This window comes from Chenopodium quinoa, unplaced genomic scaffold, assembly GCF_001683475.1.
Source record: "Chenopodium quinoa cultivar QQ74 unplaced genomic scaffold, ASM168347v1, whole genome shotgun sequence".
In the NCBI taxonomy this organism is placed as follows: Eukaryota; Viridiplantae; Streptophyta; class Magnoliopsida; order Caryophyllales; family Amaranthaceae; genus Chenopodium; species Chenopodium quinoa.
In genome coordinates, this window is record NW_018743669.1 from 1630305 (window position 1) to 1655787 (window position 25483).

The 25483-nt window shown below is 35.7% G+C and overlaps 3 protein-coding genes across 3 annotated transcripts; 2 read left to right on the top strand and 1 right to left on the bottom strand.

Moving 5' to 3' along the window:
- Positions 1-1316: 1316 nt before the first annotated feature.
- LOC110683518 (renalase) lies at positions 1317-10448 on the top strand. Its single transcript, XM_021859909.1, has 9 exons — positions 1317-1473; positions 1588-1687; positions 2249-2429; positions 4904-4976; positions 5070-5249; positions 8406-8503; positions 8661-8749; positions 8837-9010; positions 10065-10448. Exons 1-9 carry the CDS (start codon positions 1431-1433, stop codon positions 10234-10236), a joined length of 1110 nt encoding a protein of 369 aa, XP_021715601.1. The 5' UTR covers positions 1317-1430; the 3' UTR covers positions 10237-10448.
- A 4612-nt stretch (positions 10449-15060) lies between these two features.
- LOC110683519 (molybdopterin biosynthesis protein CNX1-like) lies at positions 15061-22457 on the top strand. Its single transcript, XM_021859910.1, has 13 exons — positions 15061-15278; positions 15655-15781; positions 16201-16331; positions 16545-16646; positions 16741-16824; positions 17643-17870; positions 18116-18306; positions 18445-18549; positions 18797-19078; positions 20435-20592; positions 21078-21184; positions 21463-21519; positions 22078-22457. The coding sequence occupies exons 1-13, from the start codon at positions 15126-15128 to the stop codon at positions 22306-22308; spliced, it is 1956 nt and encodes a 651-aa protein (XP_021715602.1). The 5' UTR covers positions 15061-15125; the 3' UTR covers positions 22309-22457.
- A 158-nt stretch (positions 22458-22615) lies between these two features.
- LOC110683520 (probable pectate lyase 4) lies at positions 22616-24918 on the bottom strand. Its single transcript, XM_021859911.1, has 4 exons — positions 24460-24918; positions 23709-24064; positions 23484-23619; positions 22616-23369 (listed from the first exon to the last, which is right to left on the bottom strand). The coding sequence occupies exons 1-4, from the start codon at positions 24889-24891 to the stop codon at positions 23145-23147; spliced, it is 1149 nt and encodes a 382-aa protein (XP_021715603.1). The 5' UTR covers positions 24892-24918; the 3' UTR covers positions 22616-23144.
- Between the last annotated feature and the right edge of the window lie 565 nt (positions 24919-25483).

Here is a 25483-nt window from a genome sequence, read left to right on the forward strand (position 1 = left end):
ACATCTTTTATCGTAGGGATTCTCCTCCTTAGATTAGGACTTTACACTTTTTTGGACCTTGTGGTGTATTAGGATTTGAATTCCTGAATGTTTAGGGACTTTGAATTAGAATTGATTCTATCATTACGCTTTTTTGTAGGATTTGAAGTTCATGGGACAATTAACACATATCGGAAGTTTACCCATGTCCAAATTGGTCTATATAAACTAGAAATGAGTTCCGGAGCGAGAGTACTAAAATAACGTTCCCTTTAGAGGGGAATCACTATCCTAGCCCTAGTGCGGCCTCTACTAGCTCTTACGTAATACCTAAAACTAAGTTAGTTGATTTTATTTACAAGCATCAATCACGTAGGAATTACATTACAAAGTCGTTATTTTTTATTTAATTCAAATTTGTGAAAAGGAGCAAAAATAAACAAGATTCGTCTTGGCTTAAGTGACCAATATATCAATTAATTATTCAATTCTAATCTTTATTTAACGCAAGATACTATGTGGAATTGATTAATTAAGAAATTCTTGTAGCTGATCAAACAACACTAATTGATTAATTAAAGTTCCTTTAAACAAGAAAATCAAAGTGATCTATCTAAGTGCTCGGGATTTTACCACTTCTCTTTGCTAGATCTTTGTTTAGAACACTTGTGAACTTCTTAAGGGGTGAGTGTTTAGGACAAGAGGGGCCTGGTAGCACAAGTTCACAAGATTTCTGCGAGGATTTTAGGTTAATTTTTGTGTGTTTTAAGCCTCGGATTAAGCCTCTATTTATAGGGAATGAGTAAGATTAGGGTTTTGAACATTCTGCCGCAGCAGGTGTCGCGCGCATCTAAGCTAAACTCAAAGCGAACCGACCCGACCTGAACTCAACATGATCCGAAATCGACCCGACAAATAACCGATCTAATCCGATTTGTTTTGACCCGAACTGATATTAACCCGACCCGATTTTTACTCGATTTGACTTTTACCCAATCCAAATTTAACCCGACCATAATTAATTATTGACATTTTTATTCAAGTTCTTATACTACAATACTTCCTTTGTTCTTTTTTACTTGATCTGTTTCTTTTATCACGCTTGCCAATGCAAAACTTTATCGATCAATAACTTAAATTCTTTGTAAGTAAAAATTATAAAAGTTGTATATTACGATAGTAATTATTGAGACGAATTAAAAAAGATATCATATGAATATATTTTTCGTTACATATCATTCATAAAAGACGGTCAAAGAAGAGATGATGAATAGTGTAAAAAAACATTAAAAGTCAAAGTGAGTCAAGTAATACGGAGAATTTAACTCTTTTGGGTTTGCAAAGGTAACCATAGTTAGAGAAGGGGATTTAACTCTTTGTTAATTCATCCAATTACTTTCTCTGTCCAACTCCGACAGCAAGCTGTTAACGTAGAGTAAGATTGAAGCACTATGACCACCGTCGTTCCCAAAGTTGCCGTCATTGGCAGTGGCAGTAAGTTCCGTCGTTTCACCCTAATTTTTTTATGAAATCAATCTCTGATATCTGCAATTATCAGTAATTATACCATTTTCCTGATTACAATTTCCAATTGTGGGTGATTAATAGTTTCAGGAGCAGTATGTGCTTCAACTCTTGCTAGAAATGGAATGGCAGTTACTATTTTCGATTTCGGTAGAGGTCCTGGCGGCCGTATGTCTCAAAGGAGGTACTATATTATAGGTTTTCATATATGCGTGTTGAATTACAATCAATTAAATAATAGTTACTCGTACATCGGATCGGATTAGTTTACTTTAGTTGTTCGTCACTTAATCACATGTCTTCTTCTTTTGAATGACTTTACATTGGATTTATTTGAATATTTGATACTTGATCACATGTTGGTCCATAAAAAAAAGTCGTAGGAATTGTTGTTAGTGGCCTATCTCAACCAAAAGGTTAAGCTGATGGTTGAAGCGCACGCCCCATCACAGGGGATGAGCGTGGGCCTTCGTCATACCTTGCACTTAATATTCCACTTGAAAGTGGAGGGTGGATGAGATTCAAACCGTGACCTTTGTTTTCAGCTGGTATATGTTGTGTCATAGTAGATATAAACTTTTATGCATAGATACAACCTCTATTATGGTTCTCCTTTGATTTATTTTGTGCTATTGGTTTTAAAGCTAATTTCCTTTTTTTGTTTTTTTCCGTAAATTCTATATTCTTTAAGTTCAATTGTTAATTTATTGATATTTTCTACCAATCTTAATATGTGATATCATAGGGAAACTACCAAGGAGGGGATGGACTTGTTCTTTGACCACGGTGCTCCTTACTTTACTGTTTCAAAATCTGTTGTTTTGGATGTTGTCCTGGAGTGGGAGTCAAGAGGTCTAGTTGCAGAGTGGAAAGAAACATTTGGATCTTTTGATTGCATCTCCAAGAGATTTACTGATTCTGGGGAGGTTAGTTTCTACGTTGCAATTTCCTATGTAGATTATAGTGTCATATTCTGTCATTTGATGATGAATAGTATAGAATGATTTGTTTTGAATTGTTGATGCAAGTCCCATAGTCTCTTCCCTCACCCCCCCCCCCTCTTTTTTTGCATGCATATACTCGCACACTCTTATAGTGTGGTTGTTTATAGAAAAAGGAAAGAAAAGAAGGGGAGTGAGGAGAAGAGGAAGGGAGGGAAGGGAAGAATGGTGAGTTTTCCTTCCAAATCTCTCCATTGTTGGAGGGATCAATTTCCTACAATTTAATCTCTCTATTCCTCCCCCCCCCCCCCCACACACCACCCAATTCGCTTTCTTCCTCATTTGTTATCCAAATGAAAGAAATTCAATCTCTCCATTTCCCTTCCCTTCCTTTCTCTCCATTTCCTTCAATCCAAACACACCGTTACTGTCATTAAGAAGGTAAAGTTGGGCTCCAGTTCCTTTGTGATTTTAGAGAGAATTCCCGAGTGCACCTAGTACACCACTCTTTTGCAATTTACTTAGCAATTTATCGATGACATTGAGGCATTCATGCAAAATTGCAAAAGAGTGGTGTACTAGGTGCACTCAGGAATTCTCTCTAAAATCACAAACTCACAACTTCTATGGTATGATAAAATTAGACTATGAGAAATTTTAGGAGGAAATTGGTATATAAAGAGCTGAGACTGGATAAATTCTTAAGGCACATGATAAACGTCTTCCTTATGTTACTCCAACACATATTTGGTTTTGGAGGATCCAACACAGTGACACACTACTTCAAAACTTTGGCCGACACTTCAACACAATCAAAAGAGTGTCTTGACCAATTTTTTGGCTACCATATGAAGTGTTCGTAAATTTACTTCCGACATTTTATAATTTTAATAGGTGATGAATGGAAGGTGGTGCATGATGGAGGTTGATAGGAATGTGTTAAGGAAGGTTGAAGGAATCGTAAATAAGGGGGAAAATGGAAGTAATGAGCCCCATTAACGGATTCTATGACGGAATACGTTAAGTGGTGGTGAAATCCAAATTTTATATTTTTTTAATTCTATGTCGTGTTAATTTAATTTTTTTTAATGGTGTTAAAAACAAATTTGGTCTTTTTTAATTTAATTATTTATTTGTTTATCCGTCTTTCAAAAAACACTCCCTTGTGATTTGATCAACTAGCATTCACACCAATGCTGTTATAGGAAACTTTCTTGGGTCCATTCCTTGGATCCTTTAGCTTTATGCATTATGCTAGGCAAGCTCACACAATTTTTCATGGCTGAAGATTCGTGGCCCATACTGTGTCTCTACTTTTGATTCATCTCCCGGATTAGTGTCCCTTGTTTGAAAGATTCGATTAAATCTGATAACGACATGCTAGGATGGAGCAGAAACATAACAGAACATTAAACTTTTAACCAGTTAATTTTAGTGAAACCAACTAAAATTTTGTGTCTTTCAACTCATCAACTTTAATGTTAAGAGCAAGCTGTTTCTCTTGAACAATCTTTAAATTGATGTGCATTAACGGAGGTTCATGACCATCACATGAAAGTTACTGCTGTTAGAGGATGTAATTTCATGCTAGGGGTTGCTATATACTAGGATGAAAGCCTTCAAATCAAACCCTTGTTTTATTTTTATTTTTATTTTTATTTTTATTTTTATTTAAACATGTTTTAATCAACTTTTAACCTTACTTTCACACCAACACTGTATAGGTACACTTTGATCAAAATATTGAATTTTAGGAAGTTTTTTTGGCCATTAAGCAGTGTTACGCAGCTCAGAAATTAATATTGTGGCAACTTTTTTAATTTACATAAAAATATGTCATAATTCATGGTTGTAGGAAATGGGTAACACACTGTATTTTAAAAAATGCCAATGAATCATCTTTATATCACTTGTATGTTACTTTGATGGTGTCTGTGCTGAGGAGTAAATAAGAGAATCCTCAAACAAATACATCCTTAAAAAATTTAAATCAATTCAGGAAGATAAATTATCATTGAACATTAAAATACCAAAAATTGGGCTATACTTGTAAGTAGAACTTAAAAGTAGAACTTAAATGCAATGTTTCAGATAGTAGAAACCTGAATAGCTTTATACACAGCCCTATTTTCCAATTTGTTGAAGCTAGAAGTTACTTTCAAGCTACCTCTGATTTTTTCCAGTGATGCTAAGGTGCTGTGATTGGAACAAGAACATAGAGATCAAGAGACTTAGGGCCTTGGAAGGATGCAGGTTTCATGTATCTTTTTTTTTTTCCAGAGGATGCTGGTTACATATATTTCGGGGCATGGTGGAAACTTCTTATATCTTATAATAAGATTTGCCTTTTTCTTACATTCTTAATCTTTTATGTGTACTTCAATCACCTTTTTTTTTTTTTTTTTTTTTATAACCGAAATATGCCAGTGATTTATAAATGCTCTGTACAAACTATTCAGGAATCACTGGGCAAGAAATATATAGGCATTCCAGGCATGAATTCAATATGCAGAGCATTATGCAATGAGCCTGGTATTGGGTTTTATTTATATAATTTAATTATGGATTATATATTGACTATATTGTTTTTCTTTTCTCATTCTCAAACTCAACCTCTTTATATAGGCATTGAAAGCAAATTTGGCATTGGTGTGGCGAAGATAGAATGGCTAATGAATCAGAAATTATGGTCATTAACCAGCGTAGATGGAATGTTTCTTGGTCATTTTGGTGGTTTGGTTGCCACAGACAAGCTTCTTGCTTCTTCTGGGTTCAGTAACTTAACTGGACATCCTCCACCTCTTGGTATATTGGCTTTATCCTATTAATTTTGATATTACTTCTAGCATACTTATATGAAATAGGTGGTGTTGTTTTATTTGTATGAAACACTAAAGTGGAGAAAGCAATGAAGAAGATAAATAAAACACACAAGAATTTATGTGGTTTGGTCAACGCCACAATACCACCTAGTCCAGGGGAGTTTGGAGCTTTTCTTCACTCTAATGGACAAAGCAAGAGGAATATACAAGGAGTCTTTCTAATGGTTTAATTAACCAAAGTCTCCATTGTTTCAATTTATAACATAAGGAACCCCTAAAAGCTCTTTAATTACTCCCCAGGAAAAACACTAACATGTGTCATTAACAAACCATAAATATGGCTACTAATTATTAAAAAAAAAACGTTAAGCAATGCAAAGAAAATATGTGTAACGAATCTCGAGATGCCAGGCCACATGTGTGGAGGAGCAGTATGAACCATGTGCGGACGCGACACTGTGTCCTCCACACATGGAAGTGGCATGGTCTTCTTGCGAACGTTCCAAAGCATAAGAAACTTTTGATAGAGACAAGCAATGGAGGCACATAAGTTATTGCTTGTCACGTGGATGCGCTCCTTTGGCTTTCGCGGCCACGCAAAGTTCTGTTTCCCATTGTCGAAAAGACGTTTCGTGACAGTCACACTGGCGAGCGTGGACGTGCTCTCCTTCCAGTGGATTCGAGACACACATAGCATATATATTCGGTTCTGTATGATAAAATAAGCTCGTCAAGGTCAATAAAAAACTATCTCTGTTATACTGGGATAAGGCAGTTAGTGTGCATTTAAAAGAGCCCTTTTTAACGTCAAGGTCTGCAGTCTATATAAAAATATATTTTAATAATGATGTTTATATCTTTGGCTATTGCTCGTCACATGGAATGTTGTTAATAAGGTGAACTAGTAGTAGTGGACTGGCCTTGCACTGCTCGCTCAAGCCATCAAAATATCTAGTGGGTATCGCTTTTAGACCAATTATGTTCCTTTTCCTTGCATGTTCATTATTTTTGAGCTTTACATTTTGGTAATTTATTCATTGAATACAACCTAAATGCTGTATCTTTTGGTTTATAGATATATGTTTCAAGGTTAATAATTATAATTTGTTTTTTTACATGTCTGTAGGAAAATCCGTTTTATCTTTTTGTAACAATGACTTTCACGGGTTTTGTCATTGAATAATTTTGAATCGAAGCATTAGTCTCTAGCCCTTAATGAACATTCATGAAAATATTTCTGTTAAATAAGCATGATTAATGCAATGTATAAGTTCTTCCTCTTCCATGGTTGATGAATTCAAGAATGTAGTTGGATTGCTCTTTTCTTTTACAGATAAGAATTTGGCTGATATGTTTATTGATATCTTGTGTGTTGTCGATTCATCATGCTTAAATTGTAGGACTTTTCAAAATTCTATTTATTTTATAAAAAATTGTTTTAATGAACATGGCTTTATATAAGGGCTATATAGGCCTTTTTTACTTTCTATTATTCTAAGATACATGTTGTAGCTCTAGTAGCTTCTTGTCTGTTGTCTGTTTGTAAAGTAACAAGAGTTCTTTGTCTTCTGAAAAAGATTTGTCATTGTTTATGTTTTTATAAGGAACTGGATTTAGTAATAATTAGAGATATCAGCATATTGCAACCAGATGCAACAGAATGGAGTAATTTATGATTGGCTGTGTTGGCTAGCAGATCCAAACTAGATTTTGGCTTAATTTCTACACACGTTTTCTTGGCAAGCTGAAAATTGTGAAATTGCTGCAAATCAGCAGTAGGTCCACCGTCTACACATGGCATCTGTGAATGTAACATGTTGGTCTCGCTTGTTAAATTAGTCCAATATTTGTTTAAGCAAAAGCATAGTGCAGGACTACATTTTAACAGTTTCTGTTTGAACGGTATTTTGGTGTAAGGACTTCCTAACGTCGGGATAAAAAGGGGGGGGGGGGGTTGAGGAGATATGGCTATGTGTTTGTTGAGAGGAACCAATATTGTTGGTTCTAGTGTTTCATTTGAAGAAAAAGAGAATAAGTCGAAAACACTTAGCGATTGCCTCTTATTTACTTTTGTTGCAGAAGAAAAGGAGGGTCATTATTCAATAGAGATTAGACAACTTTTATTAATGGTTTCTTTTGGTGAAATCATTTTCGATTCTTCTCTAAATATGGCTGGGTATGGGATTATATTTGGATATGTGATTAATAGATTATTATTTGGAGAATGAGGGTAGGAAATAACTTTATCATCGTGAGAATTCTTTCACTTCTAAAAGCAGGATATCCCTAAATGCTGGAGAGATGGTTGTAATATGATGGCTTTTAGGTGACATAGGAATATGAATAATCTCTTGGTCAAACCAAAGTATAGGGATAAGAGCTTGCCATTCTTGGATTCATTCCTCTGCAAGAAGCCTTAGTTTCCCGTGATAGACCAAGGGTGGCAGCCACCACTTAAGGTGTATGCTTGAAGAAAAGGGAGAAAAGAAGCACAAGTCCAACAAGGCCAAAAGGAAGGGGACCAAGTGACCAACAAACAAGAGTCACAGGAGGCAGGGGTAGCAAGAGAGAAGTGGACAAATTTATTTAACACTCCACTATGAAGGGGTGCACCATGAAGCCTGCAATTTGATTCTCTTGACAGTAGGACAAACTCCAATTAATGTTAGGTTTATTTGTGATTGATTGAGTATAAATAGATTAGTAGTATGATAGTAGATGTTATGTGATTTAAATGTTATTTTGCGAGCAAGAGTTGTAGCCTAAAGCTGATGTGAGAGAATAATAGCCTAAAGCTAATAGCCTTTGTAAGATATGCTATTAGTAATTAAAAGACTCAAGCTTTCCACTATTTGTTCTTCTATTTCAATCAGAATTTCAATCTTGAATTGCTATGTCTATTATATTTCCTTTGTTGCTTATGTTGCGTTAGCCTCTTTATCTCTGTGATGAAGTTATTTTATGCACATTTTTTTGAACTGAAAGACATTTATGATTATGAATACCAGTAGAGAGGATGGGATATATGGGAGAGAACAATAGTAAAAACAATTTTGCCCCATTTATACTTCAAGTGGAGTGTTGGTGGCATCCTTGTCATTACGTCATTAATAGTTTTGGGTTCTCATTTTCTGTGCAGATATGAATCTGGCACCACAAATAGCATCAAAGATGGAACAAATACCCTTCAGATCTTATTTTGTTCTGATGCTCGCTTTCAGTGAGCCTTTACCCACTGTGAGTTTTCTAAATGTCTTGTACATGTCAATTGAAGTTGTGCTTGGTTGTTAAAGCTCTCAATTTGGCATTGTTCTTGTTATTGGCCCCATCATCTTGTGTTATTTTTTTGCCTGAAATTATATCACCATGTCTTACTTATAATTATTCTTTCCAGATTTGTGTGAAAGGGTTCTCTTTTAAAAACTCTGAAGTTTTGAGCTCTGCCTTTTGTGACAGCAGTAAGCCAGGCCGTTCTTCAGCTAGGTTTGTGTTCGTCAGATAATTCAACTTGTCTGTGTGATTCTCTCTCTATTAGCTTTCCTGATAGTCTTTTGGTTCCTTGATGCTAAGTGAATGTTGGGTTTTGCATTCCACTGAGGAATACGCTAAGAAAGTGATAGCCGACACTGGGCTTCAAAAGGCTTCTGCTGCAACATTTGCAAGAGTCGCTGAAGAACTTCTGCAGGAATTTCAAAGGACTGGACTATGCACTTCCCAGCCTTATTTCATGAAAGCTCATCGGTGGTAAGTGTCTGAGTGATCCCTTCTACTTCCACCGTTTTTATTATTATTATACCATATAGGTTGGATTACTATAAAACAATGACCTTCACTATAAAAATTCAATCTACAATATCAAATTGTTAATTTTGCTGGATTTTTTTTTTTTTTTTCGCTGAGCTTAATAGGTTTTGATTGTTTTCCTAAGATGTGAATCTATATCACTTTGAAGGCAATGCTTTAAGGTCAGCTTAAGGTACAGGACCTAGACAATTTTCTGAGATAAGAAGAACCATTTTAACAGTCAGAATTTTAACTTACGACACTGGACATTACCCTGCAACTCTTGTTATGACTCAGCGTCCTTGTGGAATTAATCCTTATAAAATTTGTATAAGTCAAGCTATGTCCATATTATTCATCTAATGCACACTAGCTAACTAATATTAATACTCTAGCTTCCTAGCTGCAAATATCGGAATCAGATTTTAACATACGAGAGAGAACCTCACTTGTGTTATTTATCTGATTAAGCTAAAGTGGATGAAGTGTGACTTTTTATTTGCCTAGTATACAACTTGTCTTGCTATATTGGTCAGTTTATTTTATCAAAATACGTAGTAAAAGAAAACCATGTAAACTACAGAATATACATGTACTACAAATCATTAAGTCAGAATAATTGAGAAAAATTCTGGTTTATCTCAGTTATACTACCTACCTACCTTCAAATGAGTGGAGTGGATGACTTTGTAGGCCTTACATGAACATACCTGCTCTTTGCCTTGTATTGCAATGAGAGTAAAATGTGGACTGCTAAAGCACTACTGAGAAAAAACACACCCAAAAAAATGTCCGATTCATCGCAGATCTGCTGCATAGAATTAAAACTTACAGCAATCAGTAGATGCACTTGACATTCCTTGGAACTTCTTATACCAACGTGGATCAAAGGATTTTTCTTAGTTTTCACTACAAATAGTTCAAGTCACTTTGCAGCTAAAATTCCCATAATTCCTTTCAACCTGATGATTCTCTGACTGAAAGATTGTTGTAACCCCTTCAATAATTTCCACAGGGGCAGTGCCTTTCCAGCTGCGAGCGTAGCCAGAGAAGAAAAGTGCTTGTGGGATACGAATAAGCCATTAGTTGTTTGTGGCGACTTCTGCATTAGTCCAAACGTCGAAGGTGCTATTGAGAGTGGCTTGGCTGCAGCTTCAAAGTTTATGACAATGCATAGCTGCATATAGTATTTCAAAAGTGATATCTGTAAATTATTATGCCAGTGTTTTCAATCAATAATTAGCCTTCAATTTTGGATTTTTTTTTTTTTTCGCCAGTAAATAAAAATTGACGAAATGTTTACCTTAATTCCTAATAACCTCCGGGTAGTCCGGGAGTCCCATTGGGTGGAGGGAACCATCCAATTCGCCTTTAAACGGCAAATTTATCGATTTACAACTTGCACCTATTTCATTAACTCAAGATTACCACGAACATTTATGACAACATATAATGATCATATATGGTTCCAAACGGTATTATATGAACCCGAAATTTATTCCCTAGAATTTCAAGACTTTTCAACATAGAGCCCCGAAACCTTCAAAACATTGCAAAATGTGCGGATTAGTCTTCAATTTTGAAATTTTTTGACTTTTTTTAACTCGGAAATAAAAATTGTCGAAATGTTTACCTTAATTCCTAATAACCTCCGGGTAGTCCGGGAGTCCCATTGGGTGGAGGGAACCATCCAATTCGCCTTTAAACGGCAAATTTATCGATTTACAACTTGCACCTATTTCATTAACTCAAGATTACCACGAACATTTATGACAACATATAATGATCATATATGGTTCCAAACGGCATTATATGAACCCGAAATTTATTCCCTAGAATTTCAAGACTTTTCAACATAGAGCCCCGAAACCTTCAAAACATTGCAAAATGTGCGATTAGTCTTCAATTTTGAAATTTTTTGACTTTTTTTAACTCGGAAATAAAAATTGTCGAAATGTTTACCGTGGTCCCTAATATCCTCCGGGATTCCAATTGGGGGTGGAACCATTCAATTTGCCTTTAAACGGCCAATTTACCGGTTTACAGCTTGCACCGATTTCATTAACTCAAGCCTACCACGAACATTTATAACAACATATAATGATTATATATGATTCCAAGTGGAATTATATGACCTCGAGATGTATCCCTTAAATTTTCAAAGCTTTTCAACACCGAGCCTCGAAATCTCAAAAATTTCTCAAAAATGTGGATCTCAGCTTTCAATTTTGGAATTTTTTGACTTTTTTTCGCCTGAAAATAAAAATTGCTGAAATGTTTACCATGGTCCCTAATACCCTCCGGGAGACCAACAGGCTGGGTGGAACCATCAAATTTTCCTTTAAACGACCAATTAACCGGTTTACCACTTGCACCGATTTTATTAATTCAAGCCTACAACAAACATTTATGACAACATATAATGGTCATATATGGTTCAAAACGACATTATATGACCCCGAGATGTATCCCCTAAAATCTCATTGCTTTTCGACATCAGGCCTGAAACCTCTAAAATTTCTCAAAAAGCGTGGATATTAGCCTTTAATTTTGGAATTTTTTGACGTTTTTTCCCTCCGAAAATAAAATATTGCCGAAATGTTTGCTATGATCCCTAATACCCTCCGGGAGTCTAATTGGATCGGTGGAACCATCCAATTTGCCTTTAAAATTATCGGTTTACAACCTTCACCGATTTCATTAAATCAAGCCTACCACGAACATTTATGACAACAAATAATGATCATATATTGTTCCAAATGACATTATATGACCCCGAAATGCATTCCCTAAAATGTTAGCACTTCGACACCGGGCCTTGAAACCTCCAAAATTTCTCAAAAAGCGTGGATATTAGACTTCAATTAAATTTTTACCATGGTCACTAATACCCTCCGGGAGTCCAATTTGGGGGTGAAACCATCCAATTTGCTTTTAAAAAGCCAATTTAGCGATTTACAACTTGCAGTGATTTCATTAACTCAAGCCTACCACGAATATTTTTGACAACATATAATGATCAGATATGGTTCCAAACTGCATTATATGACCCCGAGATCTATTCCCTAAAATCTCAAGTCTTTTCGACACCGTGCCCCGAAACCTCAAAATTTTCTCAAAAGCGTGGATATAGCCTTTATTTTTTGAATTTTTTTTTGTTTTTTTTCCACCCGAAAATTAAAGTTTCCGTAATTTTTACCATGGTCCCTAATACCCTCTGGGAGTCCAATTGGATAGGTGTATCCAACCAATTTGCCTTTAAACGACCATTATACCGGTTTACAACTTGCACCGATTTCATTAAATCAAGCCTACCACGAATATTTATGACAATAATAATGATCATAAATGGTTCCAAACGACATTATATGACCCCGAAATGTATCCCCTAAAATTTCAAGACTTTACGATACCGGGCCTCGAAACCTCCAAAGTTTATCAAAAAGCGTGGATCTTAGCCTTCAATTTTGGAAAATTTTGACTTTTTTTCACCCGAAAATAAAAATTGCCGAAATGTTTACCATGGTCCCTAATACTCTCCGGGAGTCCAATTGGGTGAGTGGAACCATCTAATTTGACTTTAAACAGCCAATTTACTGGTTTACAACTTGCACCGTTTTCATTAACTCAAGCCTACCACGAACATCTATGACAACATATAATTAGCATATATGGTTCCAAACGGCATTATATGACCCCAGATGTATTTCCTAAAATCTCAAGACTTTGTGATACTGGGCCCCGAAACCTCCAAAATTTCTCAAAAAACATGGACATTAAGACTTCAATTTTGGAAATTTTTGAGTACGAAAATAAAAATTGCCGAAATGCTTAGCATGGTCTCTAATACCCTTTAGTAGTTCAATTGGATGAGTGGAACCATTCAATTTGCCTTTAAACGTCCAATTTACCGGTTTACAACTTGCACCGATTTCATCAACCTAAGCCTACCACAAACATTTATGACAATAAATAATGATCATATATGGTTCCAAACGACATTGTTTGACCCCGAAATGTATTCCCTAGAATCTCAAGGCTTTTCGATATCGGGCCCCGAAACCTTCAAAATTTCTTAAAAAGCGTGGATATTTAACCTTTTATTTTGGAATTTTTAGACTTTTTTTCGGCCGGAAATAATAATTGTCGAAAATTTTACCATGGTCCCTAATGCCCTCTGGGAGTCCAATTGGGTGTGTGGAACCATCCAATTTGTTTCTAAACGGCCAATTTACCGGTTTAGAACTTGCACCAATTTACCGGTTTACAACGGCCAATTTAATTAACTTGCACCGAACCTGACTTGAACCGAAATTGACCCAAACCCGTTTTAACCCGTGAAAACTCGAATTTAACCCGACTTTTTACTAACCAGACCTAAATTCAACCCGACTTGTTATTGACCCGACTCTAATTTACCAGACCTCTTAATTACCCGACCCAAAAATTCAACCCGATTTGTTACTAACCCAACTCGAAATTAACACGACTTGTTATTGACCCGACTTAAATTCAAACCCAAATTGTTCCTGACCCAATTTGAAATCACCTTAAATGCAATTTAGACCACCTTATTATTGTTGGTCAAAGCATTTTGTCTACGGAGACCAAGTCGGTCTAGGCCAGCAAAAGAAAGGAGCATCATTCTCAAATTTAAGAGTTAAATATAGTATATATTTGTTGTATGGTCAAAGGAGATAATTATCTTCCTAAATTATAGACTATAGTTCCCTTGTATATTGCCATATATATTATAGTCAAAGGAAATAATTAGTTTGATAAAAATGATAATTATCTATTTATAGTTAGTTGAACCCGAATATAACCTGACTTGAAAATGATCTGACATGATTGTAACCTGCAAATTATTGACTTGAACATAACCCAACTTGAATCCGAGAATGACCCGACTCGGAAATGACCCAACCTGATTATAACCCGCAAATTATTGACTTGAACCGAACCCGACTTGAATCCAAGAATGACCCGACCTGATTATAATCCACAAATTATTGACTTGAACCGAACCTGACTAATGACCCGATCTGATTTTAACCCGCAAAATATTGACTTGAACCGAACCCGATTCGAACCCGAGAATTTCCCTAACCTGCTTTAACCTGAAATAAACTAAACCTATTGTTCACCCGAGCCGAATGTAACCCAATATGTTATTAACCCGACCTAAACCCGACGCAAACCCGATAAGAAGTATGACCCGACGTGACCCGACTCAAGCATGGCCCAGCCCAAACCCAACCCCCATGGGGTATGGAATTAATCCGAATTGACCTGACCCGAGTTGACCCAACCCACTCTTACCCGACCCAAATCCGACCCATTTACCCGAATTGACAGCTCTAACCCCAACTACACGATATAATATAGAGTACAATACATCAAATACTCCGTATACTTATACACCCGAATGGCCTAATATATAAATTCAATTTTGACGGTTCAGTACTCAAGAAGTCAACAACAACAGGGATTCTCGTCAGAGACAGTAGTGGGGCAGTTTTGGAGCTCGCGCTTTCAACCTTGGCACCACCAAGGTTTTCATAACAGCGGCCATGGCTCTTCATAAAGGAATTCTTCTAGTTCTTGAGTGTGGGATCAAAAATATCATAATTGAAGGTGATAATCTTTTAGTAATCAACTCTGTTAATGGCATCTGGTCAACACCATGGCAAATTGATCATATTATTAAAGACATTTGTTCACTTCTTAGCAATTTCGATAATTGGAGCATTCGTCACATCTTTCGAGTGGCAAATCAAGCAGCGGACTGAATAGTAAATGTTGATCATTTAGTTAGTGATAGTATGGATATAGTTCCTGGTAATAATTATTCTTTATTTCCCTTCCTCTCTTCCGACGTATTAGGAATTCCCCTCGTGAGGAGGGTTTCCCATTGTTTACTTTTTTTCTTACCATCGTAAAAAAAAAAAAAAAAAAAAAAAAAAAAAAAAAGTAGGGCCTGGAATTGGGACATCCAAAATACTACGTATCAGCCTCTCTCTCACTAAAAACAAAACAGAAGAAGAGAAGACTAGTTTGGGGAGAAGAAGTGAAGATGATAACCGTTGAAGAAGCACTGAAAATCGTACTTGGAGTTGCTCAACGTCTTCAACCAGTGACGGTCCCACTTCACCAAGCTCTCGGTAAAACCTTGGCCCAAGACATTCAAGCTCCTGATCCTCTTCCTCCTTACCCTGCCTCCATTAAGGTATTTTTCATCTCATTAATTTCTTTTTATTTTTTTATTTTGATTTGATTTCGTTTTTTAGCAGTACCCGTTTGTAATTTAATTGATTTTAGTTTTAGGGTTTTGCTAATTTTTTAATGGGTTGCTTGATTATCATCAAGTTTGTGTAATTATTGACCAAGTTCAATTAAATGTTTATATATTACTAAATGGGGTGTTCTTTCCCCTCAAAAAAAAAAAAGGGGTGTTCTTTAATTGGGATATTTTTATTTAATCTAATATATTGGGTTTGGGTTATAGGGTTGTTTTAGTGTTCTTCAATTAGATGGGTATTTGATTAATGCCTTTTTTTTTTTGGGAAGATTTTATGGATTTCAAGCGGTTGTAATGTTGACAGGATGGTTATGCAGTGGTAGCTGCGGATGGTCCTGGAGTGTATCCTGTTATTACTGAATCTCGGGCCGGAAGCGATGCTGTTGGTGTGACTGTGACTCCTGGAACTGTTGCATATGTGACTACTGGAGGTAAGAATGTAAGATGAATATGATTCTGCTATCTAAATAGGAACTGTTTATATAAAGAATTAGAAGAGTAGAGTTGCATAAAAGCTTCCATGGAATTTGGACCAGGAAGTAAATGCAGAATGTCATGATAATGGTTTGGCTGACATCTTTGTAATCATATTGTAGGCTTTGTAGCCAAGTCTTTTATTACCTTTATTTTTACTTTTCTGTGTGAGTAATATTTTATAGTGGCTGGATATAGATTACCCATTCAGATCTCTTACGATTGCACTTAGTTAGACCTCCATTTCGTTCATTAACTTCATTTAGCTTATCTTATTTGCTTGCTTTGTGAAAGACAAATATTGAACATTGTGTTTCTCAGACATTGATGGAACTTTAGCAGAAATTTGCTGATTGTTTCTTCTGATGTCGAGCAGGGCCTATCCCTGATGGAGCTGATGCGGTTGTTCAAGTGGAGGACACTGAACGAATTGAAAGTGATCCTAGTCAGCCTAAGCGAGTAAGAATATTGGTGCAAACAAGGCCAGGTGTTGATGTTCGCCCAGTGGTAAATCTTTCCTCGTCAAGATCACACTTTCCTTCTTCCATAAAAAAAAAAAAAAAAAAAAAGATCACACTTTTCTTTGTAAATATCTTTATATATTCTGTTCATTGACATCTTTTAAGATGGCAATTTGTGGAGGTCCTAGTACTTGATAAGCTTTTCCTAGGGTTGATTGATACTCTCTCACTATTTACATCTAACAATCTTTTTCTCAAGGGCTGTGACATTGAGAAAGATGCTGTGGTGTTGAAGTCTGGTCATCTTGTCGGTGCCTCTGAAATTGGACTGCTTGCCACTGTTGGCGTGACAATGGTGAAGGTATATTAGTGACTGCTCCATGCTCATGTCCTTTTGTTTATTAGCTTCCTTTTCTTTGAGTTGCAAAAAGTAGATTACATGGTCTTCCTTGCAGGTTTATCGTACTCCTACAATAGGTGTGCTTTCAACTGGAGATGAACTAGTGGAGCCAACAACCAAAAATCTAGGCTGTGGTCAGGTACTTCACGAGGATGGATTGTAGTATATATGTACTTTGGTACCAAAATCTTTGTTGTTCCACTTGATTCTAAGTTGCTTGCTATTGTCAGAACTCAATAGTAGTTGCCAGTTTCTTGCTTTCTTTACCTCCCTCTTGGTAGATACATGGATCTTTTCCATCTTTCCTTTGTATTTTAAGTTTTGCCTCTCTGTTTTATGTATTTAAAGATTATATCTAATCAGAGCTTGGGGATTGGGCCTGACTTTGATAGTTAGTTTATACATAGGGTATGCTTGTAAAATAAATAGGTATCATAACTTGACTGTGCTGTTGATCTCTAGATGTGAATGGAATGCCAGAAACTTTATATTAATCTTTGAAGTCTAACTTATAAATATCATTAGTATGCCTTTTAAAGTTTGTTTGTTTTTATTTATTTATTTATTTTTTTTATTTTTTTGGAGGGGTGGTGTCCGAATTAGATATTTCATCACATGCAATCAAGCTTCTTCGAATATCTAGGTAGGTGGTTGCGCCTAGGCTTCTAGAGATCTGCATGAACAAACTGAATGTAAAACATTTCTCTTTTCGCATGCTTTCCTTGTCCATGCCTTATTGTCTTATTTTTTTTCCCTTTCATGTAGTTCAGCTTATCTTAATGTTCCTTTTTGCTAGAATTAGGATGGTTTTGGAGGGCTGATGGTGTGCTTTGAGCATAAAATAGGTGGGGTGTAACGAGTTCAGTTTACTTGGAATGCCTCCGGGTGTCGTTCATTTGACATATTCTCCTGATCGAATGACTTTTCCACGAAAATATATACTATGTCTCATTGTAGATTAGGGACTCCAACCGTGCTATGCTGCTAGCAGCTGCTGTACAACAGAGTTGCAGTATTGTAGACCTTGGAATTGCTCGTGATGATGAAGTGGAGCTTGAGAAAATCATGGACAAGGCCTTTTCTGATGGAGTGGACATAATTTTAACATCTGGTGGTGTTTCTATGGGAGACCGAGATTATGTGAAACCATTGCTTGAGAAGAAGGGAATAGTGCATTTCAGCAAGGTAAGTAGGTGACTATAGTTGCCTTTGAATCGTATATTCTAAGGTTAATTACTTGTTTTAAGATCCATGAGCTCATGATAAAATGATAAAACAAGTTGCTCTAATGCTGTGTGAATTATGATATATTTATGTTTTTGCACTTCTATCCTGAATAGTAGATTAAAGATCACAGAACATGCTGGCATTTATTAATGTATTTTTGTTTTATTCATACTGATTTTGTAGTATAGCTTTGGATGCTTTAGGTTCTTATGAAGCCAGGGAAGCCATTGACATTTGCTGAGATCAATTTGAAGCCAACTCAAAATGTGAATGTTAATAAAGTTCTGGCCTTTGGTTTGCCTGGAAATCCTGTTAGCTGTTTAGTCTGTTTCCACCTCTTTGTGGTGCCTACCATACGTTTTCTCTCTGGACAGACTAACTCTGATGTTCTGAGGTTACTAATACTCTTTGTTTCTAAATTTGATTTTGCCTTTCTTTATTCTATATCATGTTTTATTTAATCCTTCTTGATATTTTTTTGGGATCACTTGAATGCGCCTCAAGCCATCTGCATGCTTTGTTTCATGTATAGGGTTCATGCCCGCCTTGTGCAGCCCATCAAAACAGACCCTGCCCGTCCTGAATTTCACCGTGCGATTGTTACTTGGAAGGAAAATGATGGATCAGGGAAGCCTGGGTAATATTCGGTCCCTCCCTTAAAGATGATTCCTCTTTCCAATTTACTTTTTTTTTTTTTTTTTTTTTAATTATTATTATTATTCTTTCCCTTTAGCTACTTCCTTTATTCTCCTTCCCTAAGTTACTGCTCTCCATTTCGAGTCTTTAAAAGTTACAAATGAGAGTCTGTTCATAAAATTGCATTCAGTTTATAGCTTAAGAAATTTCTTAAAAGTTTAATAATGTGTTCTTTCTGTGAATTTTAGTTTTGTTGCTGAGAGCACTGGTCGACAGATGAGCAGTCGTCTTTTAAGTATGAAGTCAGCAAATGCGCTGCTGGAGCTTCCAGTTGGAGGCACCTTGCTTCCTGCTGGAACATCCGTATCTGCAATTGTTATTTCAGAACTGAGCTCTACTATGAAAAAAGATTCATCAATACGGAGTTCACCTATTGAAACAACTATGAGCAACTCCCCAAATGATGATGTTCGAGTTGCTATTCTGACAGTTAGTGATACAGTCGCATCAGGGGCTGGGCCTGATCGTAGGTAAGCAAGATAAAGGCTCTGTTTCAATTTTGATTTACAAAGGTATTTTGAGTGGAACATTTCCTTGAAAAAAAGGAAGCACAATATGGGTAACCATTGAATGAAAGAGACAATCAATGACTTTAATTTCTAACTACACTCAACTAGAATAGAGTACATGCTTATATACAAGCCTTAGTGAGGTTCTCTTTCAGCCAATTGAATTGGATAGAGTAATTCACAATTCATATGCATGCAAGGTTAGCTAAACATTTAATGCAGGTGGCACTCTTTCAGTCACATTATACATTTCTTCTCAATTTTTTTGGCTCATCCAATGCCTTTAACAATTGACTCTTGATATGATTGGTGTTACACCATGTTTATTTATTGTACTGGGCCGTAAGAAAGAGCACATATAAATAAAAAATGAACTTTTATCTCAAAACGTATTGCAATCGGCAGAGTAAATGCTTCCTTGAAAATGAGCTTTTTTGTTTCCATGGTGGAATTGTTGGATGACCTCAGGAAAACATGTTCATGATATGAATATGCTCATAAACTATCTTTTTGTGAAAATGTGGATAAACTATCGTTTATATTCCTTTTTTTTTTTTTATATTTTATTTTCCAACAGCTACCTTGATATTTTATTACTTGTTTAAACAATTACCTTACAATACTATTTATTTGATTAATGCTACCATTTGACAGCTCTAGTGAGTTTCAAATGTTAATTTTGACCCTCAAACCATGCCAATGAAGATATATAGCTGTTGCATCTGGATACGCCTTCTTGAATCATCATTTCAAAATAGGTCACGTCATTGATGCTACAGAAAGAAAGCAAAAATGATGTTGCTCCTTGTCTGAGTGGGACATGGTAGCACACCTGTTTTGCTACATTGTTTGGGTTTTTGGCACCTATGTAGTACGTACTTGTCTTATAAGGCATTTAGTATGTTAAAGTATAAACTCTGGATACCATTACCTTTGTCCACATGTAATTAAGCCAAATGCTTAATAACTTAATAATAACAACTATTCTAAGTATGTAACTGATGACATGGGCACTTCTTATCTATCGAGAAGCAGATGATCATTCTATTATTACCATCTGGATCAAGAGCAAGGATGTGTATTTCCCAGCCTTCTTTACTTCTTACCTTGCCTTGAACAAAAACCTCTTAGGGGCATTGAGGGTAATGTTGAAGTGTTGATGCCCATGTTGTGGAGATATGAATAAGGCCATCAACCCCCTTTATTGGCTTTAGATCATATCCAGTGCTCCCTGATATTATTTTGTTTTGCTTTTCAAATCATAATTACTTATTCTCTTATATGAAGTATCAATGCTCTATTCTCATGTATTTGCAGTGGCCCAAGGGCTATTTCTGTTATTAATTCTTCATCGGAGAGGCTAGGAGGGGCCAAGGTAGTTTCAACTGCTGTTGTTCCAGATGATGTACCCAAGATTAAGGATGCTTTAAAGAGATGGAGTGATGTAGATAAAGTAGACCTCATCATCACACTAGGTAAATGAATTGGTGTCTATAGCTCCGTTTCTTTTAACAAATCTACTAATGCAAAGTCTACCCTGAATTAAACTTGCTGGTGAGTTGGGGCTATGCTTCTTACAAGTGACCAGGCATGCACTGTGGAAGACACACAGAGCACTGTTATTTTTGTCACCTTCGACAATATGAAAGTTAAAGAGTTAACACCTAAACTTGAATGGCGTGAAAAATGTTTCAATTTGTTTCTCTGACTCCAATGATTACTAAAACAATTTCATGCTGCACTATGGTCCTAGGGGTGAGTGGATCAATGATTTTATGTTCAACCTCCAAAAAACTAATGCTAAACTATAACTTGGGTCAGAAACAATGTTGCTGAAAATATTTGTGCTCTCACTGCTCTATGAACTAGCCCGATTTTGTTCTAGAAATCAAATCTTTTGGTGTCTTTGTTTCAAGTTCTTTCTATGTGTTAATATCTTGGTTTAAAACTTGTGATGTAGGTGGCACCGGTTTCACCCCTAGGGATGTTACTCCAGAAGCAACAAAAGATGTAGTGGAAAAGGAAACTCCAGGACTTCTATATGTCATGATGCAAGAGAGTCTCAAGGTAATTCTCCCTCATAATTTGTTTTATAATTCCTACTTCATTCAAAATTGAAGATATCAACGACTAGAGGTGGACAAGAAGTTCAACATATCAATTATCTTGTGTTTATTTATTTTTTTTTTTTATTTTTTTTTTAGTTTTTAGTCATGTTACTCGAGTATTATTCATAAAAATGATCTTTTACAGAGAACAGTAACTTGGTCTCTGTTTTATTGTTCTTTCTATTGCTACATTTCCAAGTCATAAAGATGTATGCTATTCTGTTTTCCTCCTCATAGGTGACGCCATTTGCCATGCTGTCGCGTTCAGCTGCAGGAATAAGAGGATCTACACTGGTATGTCCAAACTTAATTTTGCATTCCTAAGGAAAAAAGTATTTGCAATATAACAAATTGAATTAAAGCAGTTCTTGGATTAATTTTCTTGACTAAGCTTGTGCTTTTCCTGTCAAGTATGACAACTTCAAATATTGTATAAATAAAGTGAGTGTACCCCTTGTCAAGCTATGTTGTACAAAGGGCACATCTGTGATTGCTTCTCTAGTACCGTTTCTTGCCTATGCTATGCTGAAAGCATTAAACTTAGCTTTAATACAAAGTATAATCTAGTCTAGTACCTTCGTAAACATGTAATACAATAAAAGTTAGAGATTGCTGCATTTACTCGGTAGGTAATCTATCCACATAAACAATTAAAATTATGATTTACTTAGCTAAGTGGGAAATTGATATTCACCAATATTTACTTTTGTATAAAATGTTTGATTATCATATTGTATGCCACATCATATGGGTAATCTAACCATATACAGGGTAGACATTTGTCCTGTATAAGTGTATTCTAATATTTCTAAGTTATCTAATTTTGCATCTTCGTGTTTTTCACTGAGACAGATTATCAATATGCCGGGTAATCCAAATGCTGTGGCTGAATGTATGGAAGCACTGTTGCCTGCGCTCAAACATGGTTTGAAGCAAATAAAAGGAGACAAGAGAGAGAAACACCCTTGTCATGTTCCGCACTCGCAGGCTGCACCTGTGGATACCTGGGAACAGAGTTACAGAACAGCCACTACCACCTCTGCCAGTATCGAAAAGGAGCATGGCTGTTCGTGTTCACACTGAGATAATGATCAGGCATGTAAACTAGACAGCATGTATCATCTTGAAAAAAAAATTAATTTTATTGCTTTCCAATTGTCTCTCTGATGTACATTTTTTGTTGAGTAATATTTACACTGATTCATAATAGAGAACTACAAGCATTTCGTTTATTTTTGAAGGCCATTATGTTTTTGAATTTAAATACATTGCAATTACTTCTATGATATGGTCTATAAAAATGTCAGCCATTTTAATATAATGAAGTTTACTAACTGCAGATTATTAATTTACTTTGATAAAAACTTAAATTTTTTTTTATATTACCTCCGTTTCATATTATTTGCAACTATTTGACATAAAGTGGAGAGGAAAAAAGTCTAATCGTTGCAAATAATATGAAACGGAGGTAGTAGTATCTACGGAAGTATTTATTAAACAAACACCTTTAAATTATTGATTCACATGATTTTGTAGTATTTCGGTGTACAAGCTCTTTCAGTCTGTCACAGTTTCACTCATTTTGTAAAGCTTTGTTAGAGGACTTCAGGGAATTAGGAAAGACTCTAGTAACCCCAAACTTCTGTTAGCCGGGCTCGGGCAAAGGCCGGTGGCGCGTTTGTGGATCCGGCCCTTTTAGTACCCACCGGTTATCTGTTATTCTTAATTAGAGAAAATATTATGGGATCAAAATTTTATTGATTGAATTAATATTTGATATCTCATACATGTATTTAACACCCATGTTAACATACATTGATAATAAACACCCTCGTATGAATGATTCACATGATTTTGTACTGAAACTTAAATGATCTTCATGATCATATAACAAAAATTACATAATCAAGTGAATCCATTTAGCAGATTGATCCTCCTTGGCAACGTAGAGCCCCAGCTGATCTTGTAAGTTGCCTTACAATCCTACCACTTTCGACGGGAAATCTTTCTTCATTGTTGTAGTTTGGTTTTACAAAACCAGAACCGGTTTCGTTGAAAGAAGCTCCATTTTCTAAGACATCTCCCACCGATTTAAAGTTCCATATCCCTTTTCCAGTACTCTTGTCATTCATGTCCATTAAAACCTTTAACAAAAAAAAAAAAAAGCTCTATTGCTTAGTTAATATGTCTAAATTTAATAGCACAATTGATTTTGTATGTCTATATATAAACTATTCTAATAGAGCAAAAGAATTTACCTGTTTCGTTCCAGAGTTAGGCGCGACAAAGAGGTTAGACTCGCTCTTTATGCTAGGGCTCATGCTTCCTCCAATGGCGTAAACTTCCCATCCTAGATATAAGTTGTTAGCTACATGAGCATAACCATGACGAACTCTGCAATACCATACCACAATCTTTTAGAATGTACCTTGAAAGTAACACAATTGCAATGATCACCAAAGAAGAATAAGAATTAACTAGACCTTGGCATACGCTGGTGGCAGTTAGGGCCAAATCGGTTGTAGACTACCGTGACCTTCATGTTCTTGTCGTCCTTGAAATCATCATCATGGCCTAGTAGCATGACCTTGTTGTGGTCGCGAAACCAGTTGTTGGAGATGGTAATGTTGGTTGAGCCAAGGGTTACATCGATGAGGCCATCTTCGCTCCTGTAGAGGGTATTGTGGTCTATCCACACCTTTGTTGAGCCAAGCATTCTTATGGCATCACCGTCCATTTTGCTCATTGGCAACAACTTTGCACCAGGTCCCATAACCGAGCCTGCTGGTTGGGATCGACAATGGTGAATTCGCAACCCGTGGATGATCACATTAGTAACCTAAGCATACCATGAAGAAATAAGTTTGATTTAGTCATGATGTATACATGTAAAATTTAAGCTGTTAAATTCCAAATAGTTGGATGATAGCTAAAAAATGATTACCATTTATAGTTATTGTTGAAGTTTAGTTGAATTTTAAAATGTGTTCATTAGAATAAATAGAAGATCTTACTTGTTATTTACTTGGAAGTTACTATCTATCAATACATTTTTATCAAACCTGATTTTTTTTTAAACGTAAGTAAAAAGTTATGTGCATCTTTGGAGTATTATTTGTGAGATATAAAATATTCCAAAGTTGCACATAACATTTAACGGAGGTAGTATAATATAATTGAAGTTTAGCATGCATGTAACAAACAAAAATGCAAAAAGAGTATATATTAAAGTACCTTGTATAGCATGAGGCATCCATTAGTAATATGAACGATAGCACCTCGACCATCAATGGTTGTATAACTACCAACAACAAGAGTCCTTTCAAGTTTAATCTCCATGTCTTTTTGAAATGAGATCCATACTTTCCCCGGTACCATAGTCACTCCATACCTAAGAGTTCCCGGTTTCGGGCTCATTGCATTATCACTAGGATCAGTGACTACATATTTGTTCACATCTTTGCCAATGTTGTTAAACATTTTACCTGCAAAACCCGCTGAGCATTTTGCAATATCTTCCCTACTATTAATCCAATTAGGGTTTCGTCGCCAACAAACATCAATGGCATTAAACGTTGCAAGGCCGGATTTCTTACCCAAACATGTTTTTGGTACCATGGCTAGTAAAAAAGAGAAAATAAGCAAAGTTACAAATTTACTAGCCATGTTTGTTTGGGTAGGAGTTTAAGAGATTTTTTTTAATATTGTTTTGGGTGATGAAAATTTGTTAAGAGAGCAAGAGAGGTATTTATTAGAAGAGGTAACGCGTTTGAAATAAAGTTTGTTAATTTTTTTGTGCTCTTTTTTTCTGTTAGGTTCTTATTATTGCAATTTAGTAGGTTTTTTTAGCACCAAAATAAGCTATAATTAGTATATAAACAATTAATGTAAAACTGAATAAAATTACAGAGTATTATTTCTTTAAAAAAATAAATAAATTTATAATTATAATACTTGCATAATTATGGAAGGTTGAATGTTGAGTACGTATGTAGTACCTATATTACGCGATCATTGTTTTGTTTTGTTTTGTTTTGTGGCTATATATATATTACGTACTCTGTCATTGTTAAAGAATTAGAAAGGTAGTCTATTAAAACGGGTTAGGGTCAATTTCGTTTCAAGTCGGGTTCGATGCAAGTTTATTAAATTGGTCGTTGTAAACCGGTAAATCGGTGCAAGTTGTAAAGTGGTAAATTGGCCGTTTAACATTAAATTGGATGGTTCCACATACCCAATTGGACTCCCATAAGGTGTT